We start from the raw sequence: 25729 nt of genomic DNA, 5'->3' as shown, positions 1-25729 counted from the left end.
GAGCCAAAATCGATTTTCAACTCTTATCGTATCCAATTAACATTTTGTTGGTCTAGAATCCTCCCTCTGCCAGTCTTCAGTCTTTATCCCAGGGTCGGCACCAGAACAAATGTTTGAGAGGGCATAGTAGTGACGTAGGTGGGGGTGGGTCTGACAGCGAGCAATGGCCGCGATCATATGGGGGCACAGCAACTCGCTTGGGTGGGCAATGCCCGTGGATGTCCCCCCCTTGAGGCCTGACACTTTCTTGTTCTTTGCTTATATCTTGAAGAACTCAGGCTGGAAGCGCCAGTACTATATCTTTACCTCTTATTGGATGCTGCTAGACCGGCTGAGTTCTTCCAGCATTTCTGTGTGTTTTTACCACCAAAGGCGAGGAGAGTTTGATTTTAAGGCAGAAGAAAATTGTTCCATTTAAATGCTGAATTTAAATATGTTGAGGCCACAGCCAATATAGAAACCGTCAGTCATTTTGAATCTGCACAACTTGCTCACCCTCCTGGTTGCCTCTTACCACTGATAGGCATCCTTATGGAAGTGATGGATTGTACGCAGATGTCACTTCGTTTCACAGCTTTATGTGCAAAGAAATGTAATCAGCCAGAAAATTTTTCCTTCCGTATCTTCCACAATTCATTCCGTTTAAGATTTTTTTAACTGAAATTAGCTGAAGAAACAAAAGGGAGTGGGGTGGAGTGGTGCAGCAGTTATAATTTTGGACTATTTGTCCAGCAGGGTGGATGCTCCATCCACAGGCAGCAGTTGGAATCTCACAGATGGAAAATTTAACTTCAGTTCAAGAAATCTGGCTCAAAAGAAGTTGCTATTAGTGACCGTGAAAATAGCTGCAGTCTGTGAATACCGTTTTGCCGACGTATAAAACTGTCCTCGAATGTTAAAAATTTAATCCTAAAACCAGGAGTTGTCTTGTATGGCAAGTATAAAATGTGAACCGTAACAGCAAAGCTTCCATGCTCCCCACTCTACATATAAAATCCGTACTCTAAAAACAAAGTCTTATTGCTCTCCCGTGCCAAGTTTGAAATATGAACTTTAACAGCGAAGTCTCAGTGCTCCCTCATGGGGTCCATCTACCCAGTCCCACTGCCTTAGACTCTGTACAGGCTTTAAACGGCTTGTACGGCTTTAAAAGGAACTGACGATGGTCTATTTTCAAAAATGTTCAAATAAAATTTAAACCTTTGCTGGGTAATTTGCTTTTAAAATATTGTGAATTAATATATTAAATGTGCCTAGCAGTATCACTCCAGTAGTCAGTGGTAAGTGCCAGACTTGGGGTAGTCTTATACAGTGAGTGTAGCTCAAAACCTACATTTTAGGTGGAAATTTGGGGCAGGTGACTTATACAGAGTTGTCTTGTATGCTGGCATATGCAGTAAATATAATTTACATAGCGTAGCAGTTAGCGCAATACTGTTATGGCACCAATGACCAAGGCTCTGCAAGGAACTTGTATCTGCGCGTGTTTCCTCCAGGTGCTCTGGTTTCATCCCACCCTTCAAAATATATGGGGGTTGTAGGTTAATTGGGTATAATTGGGCAGCACGGTTTTATAGGGTGGAAGAGCTTGTTAACTTGCTGTATTCTAATTTTTTTAAAAATCCACAAACTCCAAAGTTAATAATGGTAAATGAGATAATGTAGGAATTTGTTCATTAATATCTTCAAAACTGGAGACTGTATTTTCCCAAAATGTGGATTCTTTGTTTTAATTCTCCTGATGACATTTTGTTCATGCCACCAAACGTCTCATCTTTCTGCATCCCCTCATATTCCAGGTCTCTTCGCTTGTCTCTCAGATGCCAATGGAATGAAGTCTGTTCAAATCACATGGGTTCATGGTTCCATTAGAAACTGAATTCAAGTTTGTGAGTCCAGATTATCACCCATTAGATCTGGATTTTAACTTTGATGTCTGCAAATAAATGACTTGGGGGTAGCTGTGACTAATTCAATCTAGCCACTCTGATATTGAGACAACCCCTCAGCCCAATGAGCCCATGCTAGCGCTCGAGTGCCCATTTACATTACTCCTACACTAATCTCATTTTATTCTCCTCACATTTCCATTAATTCACCTCAGTTTCAACCACTCATCTACACAGTTGGGCCAATTTATAGCGGCCAAATAATTTACTAACCTGCATATCTATGTGATGTTGAAGGAAACCAGAGCACACAACACAAACCTACACAGTCACAGGGGAGAACCTGAAAACATCACACAGATTGCTCCGGAGGTTGGGGCCGAATATGGGTCACTGGTATCTTGTATGCAGACATAGAGTATGGTAACAGGTCCTTTCAGTTCACCAGTCCAATTAATCTCCAACCCCTGTACATTTTGAATGGTGGGAGGAAACTGGAGCGCCTTTAGGAAACCCACACAGGCATGGAGAAAATGTATAAGCTCCTTAAAGACAGCGCTGGATTTGAACCCTGGCCGCTGGCACTGCACAGCATTATGCTAACGACTATGTGTGGGAGTGGGTGCTAACGACTACACTAACCTTGCCACCTGTAACTAATTGAGCTGGGATTAGTGAGATTGAATTTAAACTCATTTAGCTTTTATAACTTTAAAATATGCATGGAGATAATTCGAAATGTTTAGTCAGAGAGATAGGTTGCAATGGATGTTCTAAAGGAGGTCTTGATGAGGTGTAATGACCCAGAATGTTGCCCATTCTGTTTCTCTAGTTGAAGCTGTTCAACCTTCTGAGTTTCTCCAGTAGATTACTTGTTGTTCTCAAGGAGTTGATAAGTGAAGGCCTTGCTGTCAATAGAGGAGTAGTAGACTTCAGCAAGGGGTAAATTAAAGAAGTCTAGAGGTCTGGAATTAGGGGATTTGGGAAAAGGAGGGGGTGAGGTCATGAGGAGTGAACACAAGGAGTGTCCTTACACTGAGGGATTGTCAGTTCAGCTCCAAGGGCCTGAGATTGAACAAAATGTGATGACTTGATCCATATCCGTGTTGTCTCGGAGCATTCCGAACACTGAGACAGGCTTGTATGTATTTTTATCTGTCCTGCTAGGCTGCTAAGAAACAAAGTATGTGTGAAGTCCCTGAAGTAAGTGACAATCTGGTGTCTCTGTCGCTTCAAGGCTTTGCTGCCTTTGTTCCAAGTATTTCGTAAAGCTCAAAGTGAGAAGTGCTTTGAAATATCTCCAGGCCAAAACAAACAACATCTGTATTTATTATCACGTGGGCAGCACATCGCATGACATGGGAAAGCCTGTAGATCTTTCATTGGTGAGTGGAGCAGTCCATCCTTTCTGTGACTTTGCTTTACAGACTGTGCCTGAATTCTGGATTACTGATCAACGGATTAAATGCAAAAGGCTATGTGAAAACAATTAAAAATGTGGCCGCAACTTGTGGGGTAGGCTCATTTCAACGAGGACACGTGGTCTGGGTTTTCATAGTCGCGCAGATGTTTAGTGTGGGGGGAAGCGTGGCCATTCAGCCCATCATATCCCGTGGGCATCCATCCACACTAATCCCGCCTCCCATATCCTTCCATACATAAGCAATGCGTGCTCACCAAGAGACTTCAGTGCTGTCTGTGAGCCTGTTTAAAACACTCTCAGACAGTGCCTTCCACACATTCCCCACTCAGTGCCTTCCACACATTCCCCACTCAGTGCCTTCCACACACTCCCCACTCAGTGCCTTCCACACACTCCCCACTCAGTGCCTTCCACACCCTCCCCACTCAGTGCCTTCCACACCCTCCCCACTCAGTGCCTTCCACACCCTCCCCACTCAGTGCCTTCCACACCCTCCCCACTCAGTGCCTTCCACACCCTCCCCACTCAGTGCCTTCCACACCCTCCCCACTCAGTGCCTTCCACACCCTCCCCACTCAGTGCCTTCCACACCCTCCCCACCCACACAGTGCCTTCCACACACACTCCCCCTCTCGCAGTCAGTACCTTCCACAGTGTTGGTAATGTTTTTTTTTCCTTTACTACATAAAGGACACTGTTTGACCAGCGGAGTTTCTCCAGCATTTTGTGTTTTTACTTTATCCATGTTGTCTACAGACAACTTTCCTTCCACATACTCCCCACTCTCAGCATCAGAATGGTCTCCCTCTTAATCCTTTATGAATCTCTTATTCATTATACATCTGGGTCCTCTTGATTTGTCTTCTTCTGACTATAGGAAAGCTTCCTGCAGTCTGCTCTATCAATTAGATATGTCCTCCACCTCATTAACCTCTGTTCCTAATTTTCTGCTCTAGATGGAGACTCCATTTGAATCTTTATTGTGCAATTTGTTTGATGGTTTGCTTTTGAGCCTTGAGTTGGAAAGTTGGAATGAATACAAAGACTTTTTAATTTAGCACCTTTTCAAGCTAGACCAGTTAGTGTAGTGGTTAGTGTCTTGCTATTATACCGCCAGTAATCTGGGTTTGAATCTGCCACTGTCTGCAAGGAGTTTGCACGTTTTTCCTATGAATGCATGGGTTTCCTCTGGGTGCTGTGGTATCTTCCCATCCTTCAAAACATTCAGGGGTTTTAGGTTAATTGAGTTTTTGGGAGGCACGGGCTCATGGGCCGGAAGGGCCTGTTAGTGTGCTGTATTTCTAAATAAACAAAAAAACCTCTGGATGTCCCGTCATAGCCAGTGGAGCACCTTCTGGTATGTGGGTCGCTGGCGCACACCGAGAAAATAGTTAGCTACTTTAGAAATAGTAAAGTCCTCACCAATGTAATTAAAACAATGTTTGCTCCCTTTGAGGGATAAAATTAAACTAGTTCTTGGGATCATTGATGTTCACCTGAGAGAACAAACTAACATCTTCATCCAATAAATGGCATCTTTGACTGAGCTGCAGTCCCTCTGCACTGAAGTGTCAGTGACCACGATGTATGGGCTTCAATGCCGTTCTTTGTGCCAGAGGTTATCTCTGAGCTGACAGGTACTAGATCGGTCTGCTTGAACACTTTGTCAGTAATGAAGTCATTGAAAGAAGTTCTCTCTAACCTTGTGCTGAAAGCAGTTCTGACTATGTGTAAAAAAAAACATTAAGCTGCTCTGATGTCCTAGTATTTGCTGAATCACTGGGAACTGGTAATGTCAGAAAGAAACAAGCATCTTGGAAACAAGTGTCAGGAAGGCACAACAGTGACTGTACTTCCTGAGAAGACTGAAGCTGGCAAGGCTACCGGCCACCATCATGCCAACCTTCTACAGGAGCTCTATCGAGAGCATCCAGGCCGGCTGCATCACAGTGTGGCACAGTTGCTGCAGACAAATAGATCAGGGATTAATGCAAAGGTCAATAGGAGTGGCAGAGAGGATCACTGGAGTCTCTCTCTCCCCATCGACATGAATTACTGGGATTGTTGTCTGAAGAGGGCACGCAAAAAGATTGAGGACATCTTCCACCTTGCACACAGCATCGTTCACCTGCTCCTGTCGGGAAAGAGAGACAGGAGTATTACAGCCACCACCACCAGGGTGAGGAACAGCTTCTTTCCATGAGCAGTAAGAATGCTGAGAGACAAGAGAACTGCTCGCACTAACCATCCAAGACTTTCATGTTCATGAAATGATATTTATTTATTTATTTGTACATATGAATACTTGTCCTGCATATGTATTGTTTGTCTCTGTGTGTTATGTCTGGTTGTGTGTCTGCGTGTTTTACACTGAGGAACAGAGAATGCTGTATCTTCAGTTTGTACTTGTGCAATCAGATGACAGTAAACTTGACTTGATCTCTGGTACAGGGCATTCTCAGTACTTTTTTTTTGCTTTTCTCTCTTCTCCACCCCCCCCCCCCCCCAACCTCATATAGTTCATACAGTGCATGCGCTCGCACGCTCTCTCTCTCTCTCTCTCTTCTGTCCTATCACTCCTCCCCACCCTCCACAGCTACTTTCCCCCTTTATATATATCATCTTTTTCATCTTGGTCTTGCTAACCATGGATGCTGTCCGATCCGCTGAGTTGCTCCAGCAGTTCATTGTATGTTCCTTATTAAGTTCCTCTGTTTTTGGAGATCTGTAGTCGGGTCCTCTAAATTTTCTCATCTCACAACACTTCCAAGAGAAGAACATAAATGCACACAGGTATAAACAGAACTCCACACTGTTGTTTTAAAGAGAGTGCGTGGGCCTGGTTTATAAGTAGATTAAATGAAAATCTGAAAAATACATGATCATAAACTTCTTTCATCAATAAGTACTTTCATTGGTCTCATAATATTCTAACAATTTAATTCCTTCTAATGTATGCTAGGATCACATCATCCAATTTGGTAATGAATTTTAAGACAATTAGATTTTATTTTCCTTTAGACTTCAGCTGTATATCAACCTCAACCTGATTACCTGACGCAAATCTGCTTTGAGTTAGTTAAACGTGTATGGAACTGACTAATGCTACGATGAACTCCTGCCTATTTTTCATTTGAATAATTTTAACAGAGCTTCACCCTTCCATACCCAATGAATCTGCTACCAGCTTTTATTGTAATGAATACGGATGCCCTTCTGCAGTCAACACACCAAAATGCTGGAGAAACTCAGCTGGTCCTTTCAATATCTAAAGGAGACCTTCTGCAGTCACTCATCCAATCATACACACACATTTAACTCCATGGATCATACATAAGACCATAAGTCTATTCAGCCCATTGAGTCTGCCCTCCATCCACTCATGAGCAGATCCATTTTCCCGCTCAGGTCCACTGCCCGGCCTTCTCCCCATAACATTTAATGCCCTGGCTAATCAAGCTTGTCTGAGACTCTCCCACCAAGGGAAACAACCTTTCTACATCTCCTCTGTCCATTCCTTTCAACATTCAAAGTGTTTTAATGAGATGTCCCCTCATCCCCATAACCTATGATGCCCTGGCTGCATGGAGTTTTACAGCACAGAAAATGGCCCTTCAGGCCATCTTGACAATGCTGACCAAATTGCCTAACCAAGCTAGTCTCAGTCAGTCCATATCCCTCTTGACCTTTCCCATCCAAGTACCTGCCTAAATGTCTTTTAAACATTACAATTGTACCCACCTCTACCTTTTTCCCTGGCAGCTCATCCCATATACCCAGCACCCTCTGTGTAATACCCTTATTTCTCTTTTAAATTTTATGCCTTTCACAAAGTCTTGCCAACATCTTGTGCAGTTGTGATATGATATCCCTTCTCTTGTACTCAATGTAAGGCAATGCCCTACCATTACCATAATCTGTGCCACCATTTTTGGCTTGCAATCATGTACAACATAAGGATAAATGGTGGATTTGGGATCACCAAAGCCACTAGAAAGAGTCAACATCATCACAGGAGTAAAACATGAAAGTTTGCAGGTATCGTGGTTGAAGTAAAAACACAATGCTGGAGAAGCTCTGCAGGACAAACAGTATACTTTATAGAACAAAGATAAAGATAAACAGCCAATGTTTCTGGGTTCAAGCCCAAACGTTGGTTATATATCTTTATCTTTGCACTATAAAGTACAGTTTGACCTGCTGAGTTTCTCCAGCACTGTGTTTTAACATCATCACAGGCCCATGGACCACTCCCATTGCTCTCCTCCAAACCCATCGGCCAAGAAACTTTCAATAGTTCAGAACACCACATTAACCACACCACCACACCAAATTTCAGATCCTATCACCCTCAACCCCCTCATCTGAGATCTGATGGAGAAAATAGGACACACTTCATAATTACAGGCAATTTAATGACAGTTCTGGAGGCTTCGTTACAGGAAGAATCGAATACTGGTTTTGCTTCTATGAATAGAAATAGTCAACATTTCTCAAGACTAGGAGGGGAAGCGTAGATATCAAACACAAAGCAGGAGTGAGAAAGGTCTGGGGAGGGGCAAAGATACTGGACAAATTAATGTGGGAGAAATGGGAGACAGGTAGCGGAAGAAACCACAAAATGCTGGTGGATCACCCAACCACATAAATAGGTACCGCATCCAAGTTGGCTCCTGCCTAAATGCCATTTCTAATGGAAATTATTATTCTTAATAATAATTAATCAGATTGGTAGATCCCCTAATGTAACCTACTCTCCTTTGGTTAAGGAGGAATTGGGAGTAGCACGGGGCAGCTTTAACCTTTTGCCTACTGTGAGGCGGATGAGAGCAGCAACAACACTCGTTTTATGCCCTCGTTCAACCCTGATTCCTATTGAAGTCTGTGAAGGCAGTGCTAGTGCTGGGAAAGGGAGTATTGGGGGAGGAAGAGTCAGGGTTTGGTTTGTCAAGTGTAGTTCTAATCTTCCTCTGCCCTTCCATTACCATAATTTTCTCTCTTTCCCTTGTGTGGCTTTCCGCTCTTGGCCACTCCCTGGTGATCTTTCCTGGAAGTGCACCTGTGATCTGTTGGGCCCTTGCTGCCCTATTCTTCTACCTGCTGGTCTGCTGGGATGGTAGATGTGTCATGGTCATGTGAATCAGGGAGTGGGGAAAATGAGAGCAAGAGGTGACATCAGTGAGCTGGGCCCCAAGATCAGGGTTATTGATATAAAATGATAAAATATACTTCCACTTAAAGTTGAGTAGAATATTGCAGAAACTAAATTTTCTCTTAAATCCCCCCACTGGTTTCTTCCGCTACCTGTTTCCCATTTCTCCCACATTAATTTGTCCAGTATTCTTGTCCCTTCCCAGACCTTTCTCACTCCTGCTTTGTGTTTGATATCTCCGCTTCCCCTCCTAGTCTCGAGAAATGTTGACCATTTCTATTCATAGATGCTGGCTGACCAGTTTCTCATTGCTGAGTGTGTGTTTACCTGCGCATTATCCACGCTGCTGAAGATCAAACTGCGCTGGGTAGGTCACGTCTCCAGAATGGAGGACCTTCGCCTTCCCAAGATCGTGTTATATGGCGAGCTCTCCACTGGCCACCGAGACAGAGGTGCACCAAAGAAGAGGTACAAGGACTGCCTAAAGAAAGCTCTTGGTGCCTGCCACATTGACCATCGCCAGTGGGCTGATATTGCCTCAAACCATGCATCTTGGCGCCTCACAGTTCGGTGGGCAACAACCTCCTTTGAAGAAGACCGCAGAGCCCACCTCACTGTCAAAAGACAAAGGAGGAAAAACCCAAAACCCAACCCCAACCAACCAATTTTCCCTTGCAACTGCCGCAATCGTGTCTGCCTGTCCCACATCGGACTTGTCAGCCACAAACAAGCTTGCAGCTGACGTGGACATTACCCCTCCATAAATCTTCGTCCGCGAAGCCTAGCCAAAGAAAAGAAGATACAGTTGTGTCTGTACATTGTTTATGCATATATACTTTTGTACACTGTGTGTGCACATCTGTATAACTGTGCATAAGCCTGTAGGTGCATGCAAGTACATGTTTGTCTCAATAACTATGAAAGTGTGTGTATGAGCCTCTACATATGTTCATCATTATATCTGTTCATGCCTATACATCTGGCTGCGTACATGTGTATTTTTTCAATGTACAGCTCTGTTTGTCTGCACAGCTGTACAATGGTATTGTTACACTTGTGTACACCTGTTAGTGTACATCTCTGTACGCCTGTGCATACATCTGTATATTTGTGTCAAGTCTCCATGCGTACACAGCCAACAGCTGTACAGGTCTACACACATCCATCTCTCGTGCATCTCCGCACATTTATCTACATTGAGACTTATCTGCATGCCTTTGTGTGCTTTTGCATGTTTATGATGGTATTCATATGTGTTTGTATTTGCACCCACAAGCCCTGCTCTCTGTCTGTCTGTCTGTCTCTCTCTCCATCTCACTCTCTCAGTCTCTCTCTATCCCTGTCTCTCTCTCTCTCCCTCTCTCTCTCTCTATTCACCCAACTCCCCCCCCACCCAATGTATAGAAACACTGACTTGAAGCAGCAGGCTGGTTTGTTTTTTGCGATACATGATCATTTTTGACACATTCCACATGAATTAATTATCTATCTAATGTGTTCACAATTTTGGTCCATGTTCTTTCAAAGAACCATTTCACCCCCTGTAGCCTGATCGCTAATCTTCCTTGCTGTGTCATGTACAAACATTGCCACAAAGCTGAAATACTTTCAAAATAATATAATTTCGTTATTGAGCTGTGACCTGAATGAAAAGGATGTATCTGCAGCGAATAGGGAATAGGGAGGCAGTTCATGAATATACCACGTGCAGAAAGCCTCAACTGTTCCCACAGACTGGTCTGCTGATAGATAGTAAAGGGCATTTCATGCTTAACAAATTATTTCCTTGATTTAAAATGTACTATCACATCCCGTAGAGGGAGTTCCCCTCATGGATACTGATGCAGAGTGGGTAATATTGAACATAGAGCAGAGGGATTGTAATGGGGAAAAAAATACAACAGTGAAATGACATTGTAGCTGAAGACCCTGCGGTCATGTCGCCAATCGGTAATTTATAGCTGAACTGCATCTTACCTTTGATACATTTGTTCCTTTCAGATGAGATCTCATCTTAGTTCAGGACTGAGCAATTAGCAGCAAGTTGTTTGTGAAGCACATCTGTGAGGAGGGATTTACTGTAATAATTTTGCAGTTCAAAGGCGCAAACTGAACTTCAGTAGCTAAGGTGGAAATCATCAGGAGCTGGTCCCTCAACTCCAGCACGACTCTGCAGCTCCTGATCACACCCGGACGCCCCACTGGCTCTGCTGCACCACCCTCAATCCTCGTCCTTTGACACCACTAGGCTGTAACTGAAGCTCTACTGTCCACAGCAATCAAGTCCTTCATGAATCAACAGCATCTGTACAACTCACTGCAACCCATTGTCCAACTTCATCAAACTAAAAGGATGTGTCCATGTCTGCATTACCCCTCAGCTGTGAGGGAGGGAAGATTGGATTCTGGATACAACCCATGCCTGTATTGCCCCTCAAATGTGAAGGAGGAGAAGATTGGGTTGTAGCTGAATCCCAAGCTGCCTTGAGTGTCCATGTGGTGGACAAAACCAGAAGGAACCAGCACCCTCAGAATCAGAATGTATTGACATGAACGTATCACAAAATTTGTTGTTTTGTGCCAACATTAAAGTACAAATATTTCTATAAATCACCTTACCAAATAAATAAATAAAAATTGTGCAAGAGAAAGTCAAAGTAAGGCAGCGTCTGTCATTCATTGTTCATTCAGGAATCTGATGGGAGAGGGAAAGAAGCCGTCCTTGTGCCGCTGAGTGCTCGTCTTCAGGCTCCTGTACCTTTCCCTATGGTAGCAGAGTGAAGAAGGCATGGCCTGGGTGGTGGGGGTTCTTGTAGATGTCCTCAATGGACATTGAGGAAGACTGGTGCCCGTGATGTCACAAGCCGAGTTAACAACCCTCTGGAGTATTTTCTTGTCCTGAGTGTTGGCACCTTTATACCAGACAGTGATTCAATCCTACAGAATGCTCTCCATGGTACACCTTTGGAAGCTTTTGAGAGTCTTTGGTGAAATGCCAAATCTCCTTAAACTCCTCACAAAGGCTGGAGAGCCTTCTTCGTGATTGCATCGACATGGAGGCTCCAGGACAGGACAAGTTATCCAAGATGTTGACACCCAGGAATTTGAAGTTCTTGACTCTCTCCACTGCTCACCCCTTGATGAGGATTGGTTCACATTTTCCTGATTTTCTCCTGAAGGCCACAGTCATTTCCTTGGTTTTGCTAATGTTGTTATTGTGACACCACTCAACTAGCTAATCTATTTCCTTCCTGTACGCTTCCTCATCAGGAAGAGTGATGGGAGATAAAAGAAGCTGCAAAGATGCTTATTTGTCCTTAAAGGGTTAAATGTTTTTGAATGCATGCTGGAGAGGTTGGAGAAATCAACGCAGAACATAAAGAATAAAGGGAAAGAGATGATCATTATGTCAAAAAATTAGACTTTAATATTGACATCAACTGCAGAAAAAGTGACAATTCCATTCTGTCGGGCACATCCTCACACACTTTAACTGTCATGAAAGGCTGTGATTTTTTTTCTCTCTTCTTGACAGCTCCATATAAAGGTCAGGCATCAGCACCATTCAGGTGGCTTCTGCTGTCAGTAACCCAGTAGAAATGAAGGGTCACACCAGCTGGCGCTCTGATGCTACTCAGTGTTGACAGAACTTGTAATTGGCGGAGTGGGATGCAACTTTACCCTTCTCTCTCTCTCTGTCCCCTCTCTCTCCCCCTCTCTCTCTCCCCCTCTCCTCCCCTTCCCTTTTCCTCTCTCCTCTCCATCTCTCCTCTCCCTCTCTCTTCTCCCTCTCTCTCCCCTCTCCCTCTCTCTCCCCTCTCCCTCTCTCTCCCCTCTCCCTCTCTCTCCCCTCTCCCTCTCTCTCCCCTCTCCCTCTCTCTCCCCTCTCCCTCTCTCTCCCCTCTCCCTCTCTCTCCCCTCTCCCTCTCTCTCCCCTCTCCCTCTCTCTCCCCTCTCCCTCTCTCTCCCCTCTCCCTCTCTCTCCCCTCTCCCTCTCTCTCCCCTCTCCCTCTCTCTCCCCTCTCCCTCTCTCTCCCCTCTCCCTCTCTCTCCCCTCTCCCTCTCTCTCCCCTCTCCCTCTCTCTCCCCTCTCCCTCTCTCTCTCCCCTCTCCCTCTCTCCCCCCTCTCCGATCCACCCTCTCCCTCACTCCACCCTCCCCCTCACTCCACCCTCCTCCCTCTCTCCCCTCTTCCCCTTTTCCAAATCTCATGATCTCATGGTCTTTTTCTCCTGGTTCTATCTGTTTCTCTTTGCTTCCTTGTTCCACACTCTCTTCTTTCCCCTTTCCCTCTTCCTCCTGCTCTTATTTTCCCCTTGTTTTCTGTACTTTTATGTCTTGAGGGTTTTGATCACACATTTGAGAACCTAAAAGGCCCACCCTGACCCTTCTTTTAGAAGTCACGGCTCCTTGAGTAAATCTCTACGTGTCTAATGAGAACTTTTTGTAAACAGGAGCATTTGCAGAGTGGTGGAGAAGCATGTTAGAGGAGTTGGGTGTATACAAGAAAGGAAGGAAAAGTAGAGTGTCCTGATTGGGGAGGATGGACAGAAGTTTATGTACAGGTGAGAAAACTGGCAAGATGCATTGTAGTGAATCGCCTGTTTCGATGCCACAGTGTCATCAGATTCAAAACTATATTATTGAAAAGCAATCAAACTGCAGATACCAAAGTTTGAAATTAAAATAGTAAATGTAAAGGGGGCTATAATTCAGGGTCTTCGTCCTGAAACACAGCTTGTCTCTCTCTTCGGGCTGGATATTGTCAGCGCTTGGTTTTATCCAATTGTGGATATGAATGTGCTTGTGTTTGCATCGCTAACCAATGTTCCCTGTAATTTTTAGTGGTCAGTGTGCGCAAAGATCCTGTGTAAATTTTATTCCTGTGACCAAAGTATGAGCACACTGAATGCTTGTGCAAATGTAAACATGAAATTGTCTCAAGATAGTTTAGGCACAGCCTTTCTCTCATGGCTATTGCAACTCTATTAGTATAATATTAGTATGATTGCATTCTACTCAGTAATGGATTTGATAAACTGACTAACTAGTTAACAGAAACAGTTAGCTAAGAGATTATTTTCAATAAGTATAATTATTATAAGTATAATTGTTACATGATTTTAGGTAGCTAACCTTCAGTGTACACGTCGATTTGCTTTGTGCACTGGTGGCAAACCAAGCGTGCGCGCGCACGGCTTCCAGGGCACAGCGCTGCCAACGGCTCAGGTACAGCAGAGCAACGATAATGAAGCCACATTTATTGATTCAAACTAATTTAAAGTTGCCTGCTGTGTGGCAGCCTCTTGATGATATGAATGGTTACATGACCACGATGAAACAAATCAACCAGCAATCAGTAGGTGGTGAAAGGTAAATCAACAGCATAAAGAGCAACGTCACTTTCAAGCCCAGAGCCAGTGCTTCCCCTCCCTGTTAAATGGAAGGTATCATATCCAGGTTAGCAGCCAGAGAATTGGCTCACAGCATGACAACAAGAGAATTCAACTGCAGGTCATTAGAAAATCTGTAATGTATCAAAACTATTTACTTTTAGTCTTGGGATGCCTGAAACTACCAGATTCTTGTAAAAACCCATCTGCTTCATTGATATCCTTCAGGAAAAGAAATCTGCCATCATTACCTGCCTAGGTTCAGACCAAGCAATGTGGTTACCCCCCCCACCACTCCTCAGTTCAGGGGCAAATAGAGAAGGCCAATCATTCATGTCATTGCTGTTGATCTCCACATCCAGGATCCTCACTCTGCCGCTTCCCCAGTTTCAGGGATATTGAAACCAGTGACCAAATGTTTTCCTGGTCGAAATGGTGCATTTCTGTGCATCAGAAATCCTTGACCTGATCCCTCCATGGTGCTCCTGTACAGATGGTGCGAGTGTCAGTCGAAAGGAGGTGAAAGCAAAACACTACAGATGTTACAAATCCTCACCAATTCATGTGGCATTGATGGGAGAGGAACAGAATTTGGAAACCAGATTAGCAATAATTCTGTGGTGAAAGAATTCACAAAATATATTGCAGAATTGATTTAAGGTAAGAAAGGGAAAGACTGTAAATGGACCTTAGGGGCACTTTTTAAATACACAGGGTGATAGTTACATGGAACAAGTTTTGGTAGAAGTGGGAATCGTAACAAAATTTAAAAGGTTTGGAGACAATTACCTTTAAAAGGGATGTTCACAGGTACAAGATAGGAAGAGTTTCAAGGGATATGAGCTGAATGCAGACAAATAGGAGCAGCTCAGTGGATGGTGACCCCTGGTAGCGGACCAGTGAGGGGCTCAGCAGCTAGAGGACCCACACAGGCTCTGAGCAGCTTGTGATCGGGGGATCTGCACTGGCTGCGGGCTGCTGGAGACTGGCTCATAGGAACCAGGTATCAGAACTGGGAATCGAGAGGGTACTGAGGGCAAGAAGGGCTCCTGAAGGGCCTCAGGCGCTGAAGGTTTCCTGATTGTGTCGGAGGTTTGGACCTGGAGCTCGGGTTGCCAATGGATCGAACAGATGTCTGTGGGGCTGCAGGAGCACTGGAGGTGAATCCACAAACACTCCATGTCTCTGAAATGACTCTCTTTTGCTTCTCTTTCTCTCTTTCTGCGAGCGGTGCCAGGTAATACTAATGGTGACTCTTTGCTTTATGGCAGGCACCAGGCAGTTTGGTATATTATGACACGTTCTGTGCTATTACATGAAAATAAATTAATCTTGAACTTGATCAGCATAGACAAGTTGGGCCAAAGCACCTGATTCCATGCTATAAAACTCCATGACTCCAATTAGTGTTCCAGGCTCTGACCTTTCAAGAGAGTTGGGAAAAGTGAAAAATAATATGGGTTAAGTTTCAAAGGAAGGCTGAGGAGAAAATAGGACAAAGATCTAGAATGGGGTGGAAGACGGGAGTGATTAAGTGACCAAGGTAATGATGTTAAGGCACACGGAGGTGGTAATGGGATGTGAAGAAAGAAAAGATGAACCTAAATGGAAAGAGTGCAATCATCATCAGAAACTGTTGAAGTTAATGTTGCATTTGGGTCCATAATGTGCCTAATCGAAAGATGATGTGCTGCTGCTTGAGATTACATTAGGCTACATTGGAACTGTGTAGGAGGCCAAGGATATTAGAACAAGTTTCCTCCCACAACTCATGGGCATTATGGGTTAGACCATTGCCTGCTGAGTCAGCTATTGCTCCATCATCTCATGAAAAAACATAATCTTAAAAATGGGATAAAGCAAGCCTGATTTCTGCACGAGCCCTATGCACCGTGAACCCTGGAGGTGAAATGTCGCCATCGTAAGGGAAATAAGTCTGTGTATTGTTGAATTACATCATTCTTTAATGAGGCAGAGCAGATCTCTGCACCCATAAATAAGATCTTCCAAGATTTTGATTTTTATAGAAGGAAGGAGGGGGCTTGGTGTATACAGTGACAGAGCACAGGCTCCCTCTCCTGCCCTGCTCTTCACTAGCTCAGTTCCCTCCGAGCAATTTGGATTTTTGACATGCCTCACTCAAGGCTCATGCCCGAAACCTGGCCATCAATGTTGGCCGCCTGTTGTTGGAAACTGACACGAAAGGCATCAGTTGCTGAATCCAATTGAAAATTGGCGGCAAAACATTTTTAGGCCATTTGAACTAACGCGATGTGTCAGCTTCATTATACAATGAAACAGGATAAATTCAATGAAGGTTAACTTAATACTTCTTCAATTTCCTACATGATACAGAAAATCTGAAATTATCTTTCTGTTCAATGTGAAGTTGTCCATCATAATCCCCAATTTTTTTCCAGGAAGTAAATCTTTTGGGGGAAAAAAATTGTTGTCCAGTGTAATTTACCCTTTGGCCTTGTTCTCAAAAGAAGGCTGAGTACAACAGGCTTGTAATCAGTGGTGCTCCCTGTAGGAGTAGTTAGATCTCAGTTCTAGACAGGGGTCAGCCATTTAGGGTAGACATGAGGAGAGTTAATATTCCATCAGGAGATTGTGCAACCTCTGGCCTCAGAGGACTGCAAATGGTTAGTTGCTGAGAGTATTCAAGGTTGACACGGAGGGAATGAGAGGATTATGGTGAGGGGGCAGAAAAGTGCTGTGACCTCAAAGTTGATGTTTCGTCGAGGATTCTTCAGCTTTAAATGCTAACTCTATTATTTTCAACCAAAGATACTCCAGCGTCCTCTGTTTTTATTTCATATTTTCCCTATCGGTAGTTTTACGATTTTCATCAGGCATGACCTCATTGATCAGTGAAACTGGGGTGAAGGGCTGGAGGGCTGACTTCTAATTCTTCATAATAGGTTTATTTATGTTCTTTGTTACAGGCAGTAGGAATAAGAAAGAAGAATGGTGGAAAGAAATGTCAGAGTATTATGACCTGTTGATTAGAGAAGGAGACAGAATTTTGGAGTCCTGGGGTCAGGCAGTGATAGTGTAATGGTGCGAGGTTTCACCTCAGGGCTTGTGAGCAATATTATAGTCCTCTTTAACAACGCCAAGCTTCCAAAGCGAATGTATATCCAATCGCGAACCTCCTCGGGAGAAGTGCTATCAACGCTGGTGTCTGAAGCTGAGAAAGAGTTCTGTTGGATTGTAATGGATTTTTGATAGCTGCAATTATTGAAATATGTCACACAGATGTGGCAAAGCTGCTTGACAACACTTTAGGGTAATAACTGCTCAGTGTTAGATTGCCAGCTCTCTTGTCACATTTATTGAGGGAAGATTTTACTTCTTTCTGTTTCACAGAGGTGATATCCCTGCTTCTGATCCAACCCTACCAGCTGGATGAGATGGTTCAGATCACCCTGTGCAAATATTATATTGTTAATGAAAATGAACATTGGTTTTAATTATGCTGCTTGTATTATTAAAATAATTTTCTATTATGCTTTTATTGTTCATCCCTTTTGTTCTCATTCATTTGGCTGACAGCTGCAGCTGTGGGTGGCTGAGTTAGATGGTTGTGGGTTATAGCCTGATGTTTGGTGTGACTACAATGAGAGTACTGGTAGATGCTCTGCTTTAGAGCTGAACTTACACTGAGGAAGGACAAAATTTTCGGGCACTATTTGAGTAAGATCTGGGTGGTTATCTCATTGTTTGGCCAACATTTATTCTTGATGTCGAGTTCACATTGCTGTGTGTGTGGGGACCAGCTATGCGTGGATTGGCTGCTATATTTTCCTATTTTATAGTGGAGACAGTGGTGTTTCTTTTATTGTCATAAAGAAATTTTAAGTTATTTTAAAACAACTATACTTTATTAGCTTTATCATGACTGTGTAGAAGCATCCATCTTAAATCATCCTTAGCTGAAACAAACTAGTCTTCAACTCCCTCTAGTGGTCAGGAGTGTCAATAGCATTCTATCACTACTGAGATGACACTTTAATGGTTTCTTCCTTTGCTGGTGATGGCTATTGGGCTGAGCTGAAATCACAGCTCATCTCAGTTTTCACGTTGAAGTGTTTTGAAGGATGTGACTAGAATAGGAAACTAGAGGTATATGAACAAGAATGGGCAAGAGCATTCACTATATTCCACCATTTTATGTAGATTCAACGCCTTTTGAGGCGAATCTTCTTGTCAAATGTGTGTGCATGCGTGCATGTACTTGTGTACGTACAATTGCATTTCAGTGTAAGATTGTGTGTGTGCATGCATGTGTTTGGGTGTGATTGCCTTAACGAACAGAGGTACAATCTAGAGGGGAGAAAGACAGACTTGCAATTTCTCTTGCACCTTTTGCAACTATTTCAAGCTCAGGATCATGGTATCTTTGGCTAGGTCAGCCTTTAGTCCCTATCCTGGAACAGAATGATTACTGGGACCATTTCAGACAGCACATTGTTATTGGGTCTGGAGTCACATCTAGGCCATTCAAGCTAAGGATAGGTGATTTCCTTCACTACAGGACTTCAGTGAACCAGATGGACTTTAATAGCAATCTAGTAATTTGTCATGATTACCCGTGGTTTTATATTTCAAAATTCCATGTTAATTCATGCCACTGTTTAAAAAAGGATGTTGGCAAAGGACAGGTAACTACAGCCCTGTGAGATTAATGTCTGTAGTTGTAATGCTTGAAGCTATCATTAAGGAAGAACTAGCGAGAAATTTGGATAGAATTTGTTCCATCAGATAGATGCAGCATTGGTTCATGAAGGGCAAGTAATGTTTGACACATTTGCTGGAGTTCTTTGAGGATATAATGTGTACTGGATAGAAGGAAACAGTTGGATGTTGTGCATTTGGAGGCTGATAAAAGTACTGTATAAAAGATATCCATAAGATAAGGATGCATGGAGCTGGAGGGAATGGATGGAGGATTGGTGAATCATTAGATGACCAAGAGTTGAGATATCTGGGTGATTCTCTGGTTGGCAATCAGTTGGCAACGGGTAATCAAGAAGGCAAGTGGAATGTTGAGGAGCAATTGAGTTGCCTGGGACAATATTTGCTGGAATTCAGAAAAATAAGGTTTGGAATCCTATAGAAACATACAAAACTGTGAAAGGAATCGATAATATGGAAGCAGGAAAGTTGTTCCCACTGGTAGGTGGGACTAAAAGAAGAGAAGATAGCCTCAAGGTTTGGGTGAGTAGATTTTGGTCAAAGACGAAGAGAAACTATTTTTGCAAGAAAATAGTGAATAAAATAAAGCTCCTGGTATCAGAATCAGAATTTATTGTCATGAACATGTCACAAAATCCATTGCTTTGCGGAAGAATCACAGTGCAAACATTTCTATAAGCTACGCTATGCAATAAATAAAAATAGTGCAAGAAAATGTCAAAGTAAGGTAGTGTCTGTATTTCATTGTTCATTCAGGAATCTGATGGCGGAGGGGAAGAAGCTGTCCTTGTGCCACTGAGTGCTCGTCTTCAGGTTCCTGTACCTTTTTCCCGATGATAGCAGAGAGAAGAGGGCATAGCCTGGGTGGTGGGGCTCCTTGGGGGATAGAGGTTGCTTTCTTAAGACACCACCTTTTGTAGATGTTCTCGATGGGAGTGAATATTGGTGCCTGTGATGTTGCAGGCCGAGAATTTCCTGGTTGATTGAGACTGCATGTTGCGTGAATGATACCATATTTGACGGCATATAGGACTCCCCGTTTTTTTCCTAAAAAAATTGCCTCAAAACCACCCTGGGTCCAATAAGGTGACATTTTGGTGCCATCATTTTGCAAGACAATGACAAGAAGAAAGAACTTAAACTACTCACCCGTGCTTTCTGGAGTCGACACTGCTCACTGAAAGTAGGGACGCTTTCTCTCTCCTTCCTACCCGCCAGATCTCTCTCTCTCTCTCTCTCTCCCTCTCTCTCTCTCTCTCTCTCTCTCTCTCTCTCTCTCTCTCTCTCCCCCCATCCCGTCGCTAGCTCTCTCCCACAGTGCTTTGAGCCTCAATGATCAGGCTTTGTTTGACGAGCACAGCTCCACGAACAAATTGAATGAGGCACGGGGGAGGGTGGCAGTGAGCGAGCTTCTCTGCACAAGGAAGCAGCTAAAACATCATTGTGGTGGCTTAAAAGACTGTGATTGGAGCCTAGAATTGGCTCAACACGGTGAAATTGCACTGTGCTCTCCTCCTCCGACTATAGTTTTAAGAACTATACTTTTTATAAGAGTTCATTATCTTTCATGATTGAGTGAGTACATGGCCATAAAGCTTGAGAACAACAGGGATTACAGATGGGGAGCAGTGAGAGAGAACCCATCAGAATTCTCAGCATTGTGTTTTTATTTCAATCACGGTGTCGGCAGACTTTTGTGCTTTACCTCTGTAAGCAAAGGGATAGTTTAAGAGATCAGGAGCTCATAATTTTGGCAGGATTAAGAAGAAATTATTCATATTGGAAATGTGGTGGAACTACACCATTGAAACAGGTAAAGAGAGTATCTGGTATGTGGCAAAGAGCTTTCATTGTAGCACCATGATTTACTGAGGCAGCGTTAAATACAAAACATTAACCTTCCTTTTATGCAGCTGCTGATGTGGAGCGTATTGTTTTTATGTCGACCAGATTTTTGTTAAATGCTATTTATTCAACATTTCACAGTTGTGTAACATGTACCATAAATTAATTCCCACCTATTTTTCTGCAATTTATTTATCACATCAGAAAATGTATCTCAACATCACAAACTAAATATCACATCATTTATCGTATCAGAGAAATATCACATTTTCACTCAGTAATCATGTTCTAAGTATTAAATCCCATACATGACTAAAATGTTACGTCTCACTGGATCTATGCTTCTGGCCAACTGCTTGGGCCTTGCTTCTCAGACCCTATAGCACTGCCCTGGCCCACTGGCTTGGGCCTTGCTTCTCAGGTTCTGCAGCACTGCCTCTGGCTGATTGGCTTGGGGTTTGTTTTTGAGGATCCAAGGAACTGCTCAGTGGCTTGGGTCTTGTTTCTTAGGCTCTGTAGCACTACCTCTGGTTCACTGACTTGGGCTTTGTTTCTCAGGGTGTGTGACATTGGGGTGTCCTTTTGTAATTGGCCCAACCCTGTATTACTGGCTCTGTTACTTTGTCTTGCACTGTGGTACTGAATTTGGCCCTGTCGCCTTTATCACAGTTCAGTTTAGTGTCGTGTAGAATGTCTCTGAAGCCTCATTGTATATAAAGAAGATAGGTGATGTTCAACTAAATTGTGCCTGTTTTCTTTGGTTCCAGCTGACCAGGGTGCCTGTGGAGGTGTGTGGACAGTACAAGACGTGCACTGATTGTCTAGGGTCAGGAGATCCCCATTGTGGTTGGTGTGTGCTCCATAACATGTGAGTATGGTCATATCTCCTTTCATTGCTACTACTTTTGTGGTACTGTGCTGTTTTTGGTTGGGGAATGGGAGAATGTTTTGTCACCAGGGTTCGGTGAGTGACCCACGATCTTCCTCTCTACTGGATGTGGACATCAGTGAGGTCAAACTAACATTCTGAACTGTATTCCCTAGAGCAGCCATACTCAACAGAGGCTGCAGCATATTTTAGCACGGGGGTGGGGACCATGGACTGAAATCATCAAATATATATTTATGGGTTTTGTTGTGTCGTTACTTGAAGAGAAGTAAGGAAGAAACCAACCAAACTTGACTGCTTCACAGGGAAGGGGGCCCATAAATCTTGAGCAGTCATAGCCAAAAAAAGGTTGAGAATAGCTGCCCTGGACCGTAGGAGGCTGAGTTATGCCATTATAATAGTTTATGAGGGGCATGGATAAAGTGATTGCTTGCATATTTTTTTCCCCAGAGTAAAGGAGTCTAGAACTAGAGGGCATTGGTTTAAGGCCATGGTTTTCAAACTGCCCCCTTAATCTCAAATTTCACCTAAAGCAATCCCTGTGTCATAAGTGCTCTGTGATTACTAAGGGATTGCTTACGGTGATATGTGAGTGGGAAGGGAAGGTTGAGAACTACTGCTCTAGACCCAATTATTTCTGAAATATTTTGCTTGAGAAAAATAGTCATTGACCCATTTCCTTTGAAGTTATGAAACTGTGCACATAATGAGGCAATTAGATATGATTAAAACAGTGGTTTTCAAACCTTTTCTTTCCACATATTTGGAGAGTTATACAGTGTGGATAGATAGGGTTCAATAATAATGAGAATATTGTCATGCACATTGTACAATGGACAAATGCATGGAAGTTTAAGTTTATTATCATCTGACTGTACATGTACAAGCTGACGAAGCACAAACATTCACACACGTGATCATGACATATATACTTGAAGATATAATTTAAAATAAATTAGATTTTGGGACACAAACGCTGCTTCTGCTTCCTTGCACAATGTTTGTGATGACCACCTCACTGAGATTCTGTGGTAGGCTACAACTTTGTGGTAGGGCTTGCTGCCTTCATTACATTATATTTGCACAGTGTGATCTAGTTCTCTTGCCTGCCTGCTAGACCTATAGATCTTAGCGTTCCTTACACTTAGCAGTGATTTTTCATAGAATACTACAGCACAGAAGCAGGCCCTTTCGCCATATAGTCTGCACCAAACTATCTCCACCTGAACCATATAGGTCGATTACCTTTCTCATCCATGTTCCTATCTAAATTGTTCTGAAATATCAGAATCGAGCCCACATTCACCACTTCAGCTGGCAGCTTGTTCCACACTCCCAATGCTCTCAGCATGAAGAAGTTCCCCCTGATGTTCCCTATGAACATTTCACCTTTCGTCTTAGCCCGTGCCCTCTAGTTTTTCAATCATAGACAAGACGGACAGAACAAGAGATTGTACCTTTATTTAGAGTGGAGTGGTCTGCTCAACCACGTGCACTGCCATTTTTACTTGCTGCATCTGAACGGAACTTCATAAAGTTGGAAGGATATGGTCCAAATGCAGATAGACAAGACTGGCCTAGAATGTCAACTTGGTTAGCATGGACAAGTTCGGCTGAAGACGCTGAAATTTCTGGTTGCTAATTTTAGGACAGCTGTGTTTTGCCACTGTCCTCCTCTTGTATCTGCAGCGAGAGCACATGGTTTTCGGAAGTCTGATCATTGTTTCTGGGTCAGGCTACCTTTACTCAGAGATTGGTTTACATTGGAATGCGCTGCCAGAGACGGTGGAGGAAGCATATATACTTACTGTGTTAGAGAGGGATTTTGATAGATTTAAAAAGGCAGGAGGTGGAAGGACACAAACATAATGCAAGCCAACGAGATTAGTGTAGATAGGCGAAAGGTGGGCATGGATATGATGGGTCGAATGGTCCATTTCTCTGCTGTTCAACTCAATGACCATTCATCCATTGAGCTCATTGGAAGAAACAGCTGAACAGAGGCATAAGATCATTTGTTTAATACTTAGTCAATTTAAATGTATTTGTTTTAATTGTTTCCAGGTGTTTTTTTTCTTGTTTTGTAACATATTTTAATGATTTGACAAATTGGAATTATTTTTAGTTCTTATATTCAATTTCATTTCAAGTGGCTGCGCTTGATAGTTTGACTTGGAAGGATGCTGTTTGCACTGAGCTTCATTGGTTAGATTTCTGCAGCACGAATGTACCCAGGCAGTAATCTTGGTGATAACAATCTCCGAGATTCACTAGCAAAATTGACCTTTTTGATCAACTGTCACCTGGACACCCGACAGATGCCATAATAGTTCAGATAATTGTCCAGATGCAACCATCCTGTTGCCCTCCCTCTTTGCATCTTAAAGATTCAAGATTATTTTATTGTCATGTAATAAAACAGACAATGTGATATTACACACAATTTCCTTTTATCTACCGTAAGGCAAAAATACACTATGAGCAAAAATGGCCTAACCTGAGAAAGAATGCAAAAAGGAATCCCTCCAGGGTCACTGAATATCCATGGGTTCGCCTCCAGCATTTCCCACAGCCACACAGCCTTCAGTCTGAAACATCAGCAACTGAGCTCCTGATGCACACCACTGACATGATCAGAAAGCCTCCAGCATCTTCAGCACCCTCTCACATCCTGGTTCCAATATCTGGTACCCCTTCAGCCAGTCTAGAGTCAGTTTCCAGCATTCTGCAGCCTGGTGTGAGTCACCAGAACCCTACATCCTACATGAGCCCCTCGCTTCAAGTCACCAACAGTCCGCCTCCTGTGTGTTCTTCCGTCTCAGAGCCCTTCATTGGTCTGCTGCCATGGTTACAGTCCCATGGGGCATCTCCTCTGCTTCTCCTTCTCAAATGAGAGGTGATCTTTGCGTTTTCTGGTTCCCTGTGCCAGTTCTCTGTTTCCCAGGAGCCTGCAACCCTTCTTGTCTGCTGCCATTCATTGGCTCTGCCATCTTGGGCCAGATCCTGTGAATGCAGGATTTTAAATAAAACCATTTTTGGTTCCTTTAACAGACCATTTAAATCCTGTGCAGAGCTGGCGCCTCTCTCCATTGAGGAAAAGAATGTCCTCTCCCACCTCCCCCCCCCCCCCCACCCCACCCCACACACCCCGCCCCCAACACTAGACCACAAGAACAAGCTTGTGATCCTAACCATTCTCTCAAAGGTTGGGAAGAGGCCTTCTCCAGGTCTCCCTTAGCTTTGCTGGACTTCAAGAATGAAATTGGATCAATCAGAATTCACTAGTCAGAATAGTGATTCCTCAGTCTTGATTGTGCGAGACTGATTACCAATGCCAGTGGAGGAGCGCAGATCTATCAGTGAGCCATCAGTTCTAACGCCACCAAAACTGGTAACTTCAAACATGGCCTGAGCCAAGCAACAGGAGAATGACCCCAAAGGAAACCCATGTCCGCAGTTCCTCTGCGATTTACAACACACATTTTGCCTAGGAGATAGGTTGAAATGGGGAGGATGGGACAAATGGTCTCTCCCGACCCCCAAGTGGAGAGGTGGCAGAATGAGGAAACCAGCCACCTTGTGGGTTCCCCCCTGTAATGGTGCAAGAAACTTGGTTCAGGTCCCCTCAACCAAACTCCAATGGCCAACAGAGTCATCAAAATAAACCTTTTGACAAAAGTATCAGAGTCGAGCAGACTTGCAGGAAGTAGGACCACTGGCCCAAACAAGACAGGACTAGCCATCAGGCACCCACTGACATTGTAGAATAGTCCCATTTTAATCTCCTTGTGTTGTCCTCAACTTCCCCCCCCCCTCCCCAACCCCCTCCAGGATTGTGCCACTGTCTCCACTGTGGCGGCAATTAAAAGTTAACCCTACCAAGCTGCAAAATGATTTGGGATGTGGAAGGAAACCAGAGGTCTCTGAGGAAACCAATGAGTTCCCATGCAAACTCCACACAGACAGCATTAATGGTCAGGATTAAGCCTAGGTTCCTGGATACGTGAGGCAGCAGCTCTTCTTGCAGTCGTTCTTATTTTAAGTTGCGCGTCTTTGAGAAGTGGCCAGATGCAGGGCATTGGTTAGTGATGAATAATCAATGACATAAATCTTATTTGGTCAAGCAGCTTGACCAGTACCTCACTATTTGGCATCATTTAACGAGACACGTGTTTTTGGCTTCTAATTAAGGGCTGGGTAATTATTTGATTGGGGTGGGACAGAGGCTAACTGAAAATGGAGTTTCATACATTGCTAGGATTTTGCCCAGACTGATATTGTTGGGTTTTGTTTCGTTCGCCTATGGAGTTAAGATGAAGGGGTGGGGTGGGGGGGGGGTGGGGGGAAGAGGAGGGAACGGCCAATTTTGTAATTAAAAATGGAAAATGTTGAAACCGTTGAAAGGATCAGGCAGTATACGTAGAGAATGAAACTAAG

At 43.5% G+C, this 25729-nt stretch overlaps 1 protein-coding gene across 8 annotated transcripts in view; it reads left to right on the top strand.

Moving 5' to 3' along the window:
• plxna4 (plexin A4) overlaps positions 1 to 25729 on the top strand; it is a 544272-nt gene that overhangs the window by 259911 nt on the left and 258632 nt on the right. For 7 of the 8 annotated variants that reach the window (XM_069908052.1, XM_069908051.1, XM_069908053.1 and 4 more), the window contains exon 5: positions 21171 to 21271. In XM_069908052.1, the coding sequence (XP_069764153.1) occupies positions 21171 to 21271 (101 nt within the window). Of the gene's footprint in view, positions 1 to 10465; positions 11074 to 21170; positions 21272 to 25729 lie in introns of those variants that run through there. The other variant, XM_069908059.1, reaches the window with a different exon arrangement.

The sequence above is a fragment of the Narcine bancroftii genome, chromosome 13 (assembly GCF_036971445.1).
Source record: "Narcine bancroftii isolate sNarBan1 chromosome 13, sNarBan1.hap1, whole genome shotgun sequence".
Classification (NCBI taxonomy): Eukaryota; Metazoa; Chordata; class Chondrichthyes; order Torpediniformes; family Narcinidae; genus Narcine; species Narcine bancroftii.
Note: the sequence above shows the minus strand (reverse complement) of the source record. Positions and strands in the feature narration are given on the sequence as shown.